This window comes from Cynoglossus semilaevis, unplaced genomic scaffold (genome assembly GCF_000523025.1).
Source record: "Cynoglossus semilaevis isolate Cse_v1.0 unplaced genomic scaffold, Cse_v1.0 scaffold1507, whole genome shotgun sequence".
Lineage (NCBI taxonomy): Eukaryota > Metazoa > Chordata > Actinopteri > Pleuronectiformes > Cynoglossidae > Cynoglossus > Cynoglossus semilaevis.
Genome location: NW_007585114.1, coordinates 68,341 through 76,607, shown reverse-complemented (window position 1 = coordinate 76,607; position 8,267 = coordinate 68,341). Strand labels below are relative to the sequence as shown.

At 40.4% G+C, this 8,267-nt stretch overlaps 2 protein-coding genes across 3 annotated transcripts in view; one reads left to right on the top strand and one right to left on the bottom strand.

Annotated features, from left to right (window-relative positions):
• The window catches only part of pacsin3 (protein kinase C and casein kinase substrate in neurons 3), a 17,084-nt gene extending 13,374 nt beyond the window's left edge, over window positions 1–3,710 (top strand). The window contains 3 exon segments of the mRNA XM_017030763.2: window positions 1–100; window positions 473–642; window positions 2,123–3,710. The exon segment at window positions 1–100 is cut by the window's left edge and continues 43 nt beyond it. Coding sequence (XP_016886252.2) covers window positions 1–100; window positions 473–642; window positions 2,123–2,238 — 386 coding nt within the window. The 3' untranslated portion in view covers window positions 2,239–3,710.
• A 182-nt stretch (window positions 3,711–3,892) lies between these two features.
• The window catches only part of LOC103398535 (Golgi apparatus protein 1-like), a 13,121-nt gene continuing 8,746 nt past the window's right edge, over window positions 3,893–8,267 (bottom strand). For both annotated transcript variants that reach the window (XM_025053631.1, XM_025053632.1), the window contains 11 exons: window positions 8,183–8,267; window positions 7,945–8,062; window positions 7,765–7,857; window positions 7,320–7,457; window positions 7,086–7,209; window positions 6,860–7,002; window positions 6,610–6,711; window positions 6,420–6,527; window positions 6,211–6,331; window positions 5,848–5,954; window positions 3,893–5,514 (listed from right to left, as the gene is read on the bottom strand). The exon at window positions 8,183–8,267 is cut by the window's right edge and continues 1 nt beyond it. In XM_025053631.1, the coding sequence (XP_024909399.1) occupies window positions 5,347–5,514; window positions 5,848–5,954; window positions 6,211–6,331; window positions 6,420–6,527; window positions 6,610–6,711; window positions 6,860–7,002; window positions 7,086–7,209; window positions 7,320–7,457; window positions 7,765–7,857; window positions 7,945–8,062; window positions 8,183–8,267 (1,307 nt within the window). In that variant the 3' untranslated portion in view covers window positions 3,893–5,346. The remainder of the gene's footprint in view (window positions 5,515–5,847; window positions 5,955–6,210; window positions 6,332–6,419; window positions 6,528–6,609; window positions 6,712–6,859; window positions 7,003–7,085; window positions 7,210–7,319; window positions 7,458–7,764; window positions 7,858–7,944; window positions 8,063–8,182) is intronic.

Here is an 8,267-nt window from a genome sequence, read left to right as displayed (position 1 = left end):
GAGGAGGACACGCTGAGGAGAACGTGGTCACTCTCACCAACATCGTCTCCTCGAGTGAAGATAATGTTCCACCGAGTCCCATCACCATGGAGACCAGCAGGTAAGAGGTCGAGTTCTCATCAGAGCTCTCTGCTTGTTTGGTTTTTACTGTATTTTATTGGAGAACAGTTTTGTCATGGATTAAACATCACTTGACAAAAGGGGTGTTTTTTTTTAATTGCATTACTACAATCGACCGACTGTACATACGTGTGAGTGTGTGTGTCAAGTTAGTATGTAGTTTTCTTTTTAACTATTTCATATTGAAGATCAACACCTTGTGTTTAACACAGTTTAATTGGCAACTAAAAAGTTAAAGTTAGTTTTTGTCAGATGTGTGACTAAAAGCAGCTCTGTGTTTGTTTTGGTCTGATTGTTGTGACCCTCTCTCTCTCTGTCCCTCTACCTCTCTCTCTCGCTCCTTTTTTCTCAGGACAAAGGATTATTCCTCAGACTGGTCAGATGAGGAAACTCCTAAGAAGGCACTGGCGGTGAACGGTGTCGGAGACGTGGAGGAGGATGAGGATCAGGTAGTGGGCGTGCCCGTCAAAGCGCTGTATGATTACATTGGCCAGGAGGCTGATGAGCTCAGCTTTAAAGCAGGTATTAACCCTTACTAATGCTCATAGATGGGAGGCATCTGAGGTTTGGGGGGAAGGAAAGGGTGGGGGTCGATTTATTGTCATATTTTGCTGCTAATCATTTGAACATTATATTGACAAATGAGCTCAAGTGCTCAAACAAGTGCTCAAATATATATATAAAAAAACAAAGGGTCTGAAAGCGTCTCAGCAGCGCCACCAAGGCCAACCCAGGTTGCATATTTTATGGATACTGAGTCAGACATTAGCACTATCATTAGCATTATCTATTATCTTTTTCTATAAAGTCAGTATATATGTATAAAAATGTTAATGCCATTGATGCTGAAAATACTATTATAGTTGATAAACCTACTTGAGGAATACTGCAAAATGCTTTAGGTGAAGTTATCAGTTCAGCTGCGGTCAGAGCCTCAGTGGACATGAGACGATGCCTCCCTGAGTAGTGGTGAACTCTGACCATGCAGCGCAGTGTAAACACACTCGGCCTTTACACTCAGCTCGTCTCTGCATGTCATTCACCTCAGGCTTGTTTTTCTCTGAATGGTTCCAGAGTCAGACAAAACCGTGAATTGTCTGGTTTCCGTGTGACTTCAGCTGGATCATGACTCTGTACCTGCACTGGTGTGGCGTGTGTGTGTTTGGGTGTGTGTGTGTGTACAGAGCTCATGCAGCCAAACAGAGTTTGTAAAAAAAAAAACAATGAAAACTTACAAAAACAATGTGTTGCATGAACTGACAGTGGTAACAATTAGGTAAAAACCAACAATCAGCTGTGATCAAACATTAACCTGGTTGAAAACCCAGTTTTACTCACATTTCACATACACCCACAGAAGTCTGAGTTTGTTCCTTCCTATTTCTGTGGCAGATTTTTCAAGATAATTTTTCCTAAAATTATCAGAAAAAATTTGTTTATCAGCATTGAACATGTAAAATCCTTTACATGAAAAAGAACTGAAGTCTGCTGTTTGAATAATCTGATTGGACGCTGCTGTTTCTAAGGTAGGTTTGGTAGTCAAACTTTTCAAGAGTTTTATACTTGCTGCTTTAACACTGAGAAAAGTCCTCGAAATGACTGGAGCAGGTTCATTTTTATTGAGAAGGGACTGAAGTGCTGGATTTTTATAATGGTTCACATTATAAATCATATACTGTGTATATACTGTATATATATATATATATATATAAACCTCAATATATACTCAATAACAATGATTTATCCATCTTTGTTTAGAAACAGGAGAGTACTAAATACCATTGTTGTTGTTTAGTTATTGATGACTTGAATATTAGAATATATTATTTGAATAATATGACATCTCATTATTATAGTATATATATAAAACAGTTAATTTATGAAGGTCTTTTTGTTTATCCATCTGAACCCCAGCACCTTTTACCTTCTGTATTTAGTAGGAGCAGCTGTTCAAGCTGTTACTTCCTTCAGCCTGACTCACCCACCGCCCTCTCCCCTACAGGTGAGGAGCTGCTAAAGTTGGGTTCGGAGGACGAACAGGGCTGGTGTAAAGGTCAACTGAGCAGCGGACAGGTTGGTCTCTATCCTGCTAACTACGTCCACAGCGTCTCCTCCTGATGCCCCCACCCCCCTTGTGGTTCAATCAGCCAATCGTTCTGACGACAACCTGCACTGTCAGGCTCGTAGTGGGTGAAACTACGAGTCTCCAGCAGTGTTTTGAGTTTTACTTTTGAAAAAACATTTTGTGGAAAAGTCCTCGTTCATTCGTTTTCCAACCTGGGAAAATTAATTAATTAATTTTGAATTCATATAAAGAAGAACAACCACCAGGAGGTGCTCTTAAGAAAGTGGAGCAGAAGAATTCCCCACATTTTGACTTCTGCTCACCAACGTTACTTCAGGATATTTTCAGGATGAAGCTGAAGTGAAGACCAGACATGCTATTTATCAAATCCTTGAGATGTTCTTCTACTGGGTGGAGACGGAGAAAAACGCTGAAATACTTCTTTTGTCCTATGAAGACTATAGATCTCATTTCGACCAATGACACTTGGTCTGAATGTTTTTTTCTTTCTTAAAGCAACTAAAAATTATTTTTCTGGAATTCTTTTATCTATATTTTCCTCCTCTTTCTGTTCCTAATCTGTATGCCACGTTAGAAAACAAGAAATACTACAGGATAAGCAGCGTCAATTGTTATCTACAATATCTACAGCTTTGGAATTTCCAAGAGGTTTAGTTCAGACAATCAACAGACGATGCAAAGTGGTGCGGTTGATTTTAAAACGGGACTTCTTTTTTTTTTTTTTTTAAACCTCTGGAGGAGCTGTTCCTCAGTACTGCCTCTAGCGGGCAGCAACTCTTTCTCGTCTCTTCGCCGTGTCCTGCTCTCTGCTGTGGCAGCTGCTGCTGCTTTGAATCACAGAACAAACTCAGTGCCTTGAGGCCAAAAAATCTGCGTGACTGCTGTGCCGACTGAAGAATGATCTGCTGAGGACTTTCCACCCTGACCTCAGGAGAAACCAGCAGATCCTCGGGAACATTCACAGCTTCGGTCTTTGGTTCTGCAGACAGAACTTTGTCACATTCACTCACTCATAATAGTTTAGTTTCATAACCTTTGGTTATTTAGAAGACCTCTGTTCCTCCATTCATTTTATTTCCTTCTAACGTCTTTTCTATTGTTTATACTGATTTGTGGTTGATCTCATTTAGAGGCTGACATTTTTAAATTTAATTCTTTAAAGTCAAATTATTAACACGCTGATTTCTCTTCCTTGATTAACTTAGAACAGTCTTTATTTAAATGACAAGCAGGGAGTCCAATCTGAATCATTCAATTTTTTACATTTTTTTTTTCTGTCTTGCTCATAAAGCACACATTTTAGATGTGGACAATATTAAAACATTTTTTTAAGTTGCCTTGGCTTCAGATAAAACAGACGAGTGTCCAGATGATTAGGGATGTTAGAGAAAATTAACGCTGCTGCTGCTTTTTCTTTAATTTTTGTTCCTTTTTTCACAAAATAATTTACAGTAAACTGTAAAAAGTGGAAGCAACAATAAAGTGCTTTCTGCCCTGAAACTATTTTATTTGCATTTTGTTGTCAATTCATAGGTAGTTTATTAAAACTAACACTGTTTCCAGAAAGGGTTTAGAGTTTTAGAGAGTTGTCCACAAATTCAACATTAGTCTGTTTAAAAAAAAATGTTTGAAGGAAAAGTGTTTGTGTACAAATACAACAGTTTTACCTGACAACAGAGGCAGAAGTACAAAAATCGGCAGACATTTTTTATTAAATCTTCAATTTTCAAAGGGCAAAATGAAATCGCACAACACTTGATTTGCATTGTCATATTACATGGTCAAATATAAACTGAAAAAGTATGTTGATATAAAACTGAAAGGATTGTTGTCTTCACTCTAAGGCCAACACTTATGAGACCGTGGATCACTTAAAGATCAACTCCCGCTTCATCAGCTCAGCTTCAAGTTTAATTTCATTCTATTCACTTTTTTATTGGAAACTGTCAATTTGCAAATGTATCACTTTGGAAGTAACAGTTGTTCATCATGAGTTTCACATGTTCACACTTGCAAAATGTGCAAGTGTGCAACACATTTGATTAAAATAAAACAAAAAATGCCTAGAAATTTTAGAAAATTATTTTAAGTAAGCAAATGTCAGAGAAAAAAAAAAGATTTTCCTATCTCTCTGATGCATCGGCATAATTAACATTCAGTGTTTTATGATGTTCTGCAGATATAACTGTTGATCAAAAGTCTGTCCTCCTATTGGTAGTTTCTCTCTGTTCTTGGCTGCAACCAGAACAGCCAGCAGTTACCTTAGCTTTGCCTATATGTATACCCACGCATATATAAAAATACACATATGTATATATAAGTACGTACATCTATGTACATATACATATACACATATGTGTAGTGCCCAGTCTGATGTAGTTCATACAAAATGAAAGATGAAGAGAAGACAGAGGGGGCGCTATAATACAAACACAAAAAGTATACATTTAGTCCTTATGTTCTACCAATCAGTTACTGAAAAATGTAATCTACAAACAATAAATAAGGCCGCACATTAAAAAAAAGTGCAATGAAATGACACCTAATTCAGTTTTAAATTAAACAGGTTTTTAAATGACGCTGGACACCATGAGCAGAATGGACTTCTTCATGACTGCTGGGAGAAAACGTGGACTCAGCAGGGACATTGTGTTTGTTAGCTTAAAGTTTTGCCACAGATTTTTCTATGTGCGATTTGTTGTGGCTTCAGTTTCTTAAGAAAGAATGATCTTTAACATGCTCCGAAACGGCATCAGGAGGCGAAAAAACAATCGTCACATCAGAAGGATTGAGTCAAAACCAGAAAGATTCTGGAGCTGATCCAGATGAAGAGCACATACTCCAAAAAGAAGAACTGTGTCCATGGTAACGGCATATTCCTTCAAACCACTCAGGCTCTATTGATGTTTGGTGATGCCTCGAGTTGAAGAAGGTGACGGAGAATTTACTTCAGTGATGGAGAAATATTTGCATTTGATGCAAAGGTGCAGCAGCCATCAGGTTTAAAACCAACCAGAAGATCGAGACATGGCACGGCTGCTGGCGCTGTGCAAACAAAGTATCAGTGAAAGTAGAAGAAGAAGAAGAAGAGGACGCGATGAACCTAGTCTTTTTCTGAGGCCTTCTCAGACCCTTGTCTTCTACCGGTCCTTCAGTTCTCTGGTCACTCTCTTAGTGAAACGACCGCACAGCAGCCCCACCAGGAAGAGGACGCACACACTCAGAGCAATCATCAGCAGGATGTAGTTTTTGGATGGTGACGTCATCACCTGCACTGCTAGGTCGGAGAAGCCCTCTGCTGGCGCCACCTATAGGTTGGATGTAAAGTAAATTAACTTCTGGGTACAATTGTGCTACTTTTATCTAAAATCCTCAACTTTCCATATAAGTGCGACTGTTACGTCGGTTTCTAGCCAATAATCACCTGTCTAACTATAATATATAACTATAATTCTCACGTTTAGTCTTTTTTATTGTTATAAATGTATTTAAATTTCCTGCTCTTTCTGAGGAATTTTAATTTGTTTGTAAGCGAAACATGTAAAATTTCCCCTTACAAGAAATTTTATATAAAATACTTTTAAAAAAATATTTCTGTATTTAAAACCCCGGAGGAAACTTTTTTTCGGCAGATGTTTTACCTTTGCGGCATAGCTCCACATGTCGATGCGGTCTTGAAGTCTTTTCTTACACTCAGGCTGCAGACGAATCCTCTTGTCCTGTAACGCCTCCATCAAACAGACCATTTCTGAATGGAGAGACGGGAGCAGAACATTCAGGGTTACAGTGAAGCACAGATGAAACTGTCATATCAGCAACACAAACATCAGGTCAAAGTCAAAGCCTGTTGTTCAAATCCAGCCCACAATTGAACCCTGTTCAGGGACTGAGGAAGTGTCTCAGTCGTACTACAAATCCCATCAAGCATTGTATTTTAAACATGCTTCAAAATGCTGAGAAGGGTCAACACTGTCATGATGACAAAAAGCTGTGAAAGAACCCACGTCGTCCTCTGCCCGGTGTGATGGCAGCACAGTGATGTTTGAGGTCCAGAGCGCAGGCTGTGTGAAGGACCGGGTCCACAAAGATGTCCGCCTTACTCTCCTTCAGCATGTTCAGGACTTCCTGCGAGGACGATGAAAAAGAGGAGCTGAGTTCTACCTGCTCACACATACTGTAGAACTAATGATGACTAACAATGGACAACACTCACCTTTTTACACGTCTCTTGTTTGACTTTCAGCAGGTTGACTTTCAGACACTCTTCCACCTGACCCGTCTGCTCCTGAGCCGCTGCCTCCTCCACACACAACTTGGAGATCTGAGGGAGGAGGATGAGGAGGAGTAGGTAGTGAAACCACAGCACGTAAATTGAGCAGGTGTGTGTGTGTGTGTGTGTATACCTCTTCTGAGCAGTGCAGCTGCAGCTGAGGGTCCAGCCTGTAGTCCAGCGCTGACTCCTGCAGAATCACTCTGATCTGGTCTTCACAGTCTGCAGACAACCTCTGCACCGAGGCCCAGACAAACGCAGTTCAACAACAACAACAACAACAACAGTGACATTGACTTCCTTCAGCACCAGTCTACTGTACATCACATCATCGGCTCTAATTTAATTAGTTCTCACTCTCTGTTACATGTTTGGACTCTGACCTGGTCGGCGTACTTGAGTTTGAGGCAGGCGATGACCTGACCCTCCAGCTCACTGTCTTCACTGGCCTTGTGCAGGATGGACTGACAGAACTTGGGGATGTCAGCTCGACAGGCTTTTCTCAGCACTGGGTTTAATCTGTAATCTGGAGGAGGATTAAAACGGAGGATTAAAATGAAATTAAACGAAATATTTCATGATAACCGTGGTGTGTGTCGACAACAGTACCCGTGTTCTGTGTGATCTGCCTCTTTGTAATCATCTGTTTGCACTTTGGATCCATCAGCTCACTGTTTTTGTTCTGTTTCAGACACTGAAGAACGTTCCGGGCGTCGGCCTCGGGGCAGAAACGCTGCAGGGGTGTTTGGAGGTACGTTCATAGTCAAACCGGCTTTGAGGACCATTCAAATGAAACACAACTATTGTTTGCATTTCTGTATTATTTATTCTAATGTTTTTCACCTTGATCATCTGCTTACAGACTCTCATCAGCTGGTAGTCCAGCTCGGGGTCGTTCATCTCTCCCTCCTGCAGCCTGAAGATCTTCTGGTGGCATCGTGGACTGAGCTGCTTCTTCTGCTCCTTCAGACACTCGATCATCTGAGGTTGGGGAGGGGGAGGTGCGCAGGTAAGACAACTTGATTTATATAGTTTGGAAATGAGACAACACATGTTATTGTGAATAATTGTTTTATAATATTGTTATTTTGCTTAAGGTTGATTTTGTTTTATTACATTTTTTATTTATTTTATTGAGTAAAACAATATGTGTTGTGGTCAGTTGAAATGTATCATTTCTGGTTGCAGCCTTTTTTTCTCTGTTTGAAATGTGGCCCCTCACCTGATTGACTTTCAGAGCCCTGCTCTAGATGAACACATTCAGGGCTTTGTTCCTTGTGGTTCTTACCTGAGCATTTCCAAAGTTGACATTGGGACAATAGCGACTGATGTCAGATCTACAGGCCTCGTAAAGCTCCGGCTCCAACCTTATGTCCTCCGACTTAGAGCAGGAAAAAAAGTTCTTCAGAGAACGTCATCTTTCCGAAAAATCTGATCTCATCTAAAATGACAAACAGCCGTTCCTCACCATCTCCAGCTCCTCCACCCTCAGCTGTTTACGACACTTCAGAGACACCCGCTGCTCCCTAACGTCCTGCAGCGTGTCGTTCCTCACCGTGGTGCTCAGGCAGATGACAACGTCCACCCTGCAGTGGGAAAATCAAATGTACTTAAAGAAGCCCCTGTGAGTGTTCTTTACAGAGGAAATAATGACCGTTTAGACCATTAATGTGGCGCTTTTATAGGGTATTTTAACAAACACTCACTTTTTCTTGATATTTGGACACAGACGCAAAACGTCCTCTTTACAGGACATTTTGAATTTGTAGGAGAATCTGAAATCCTTCATCT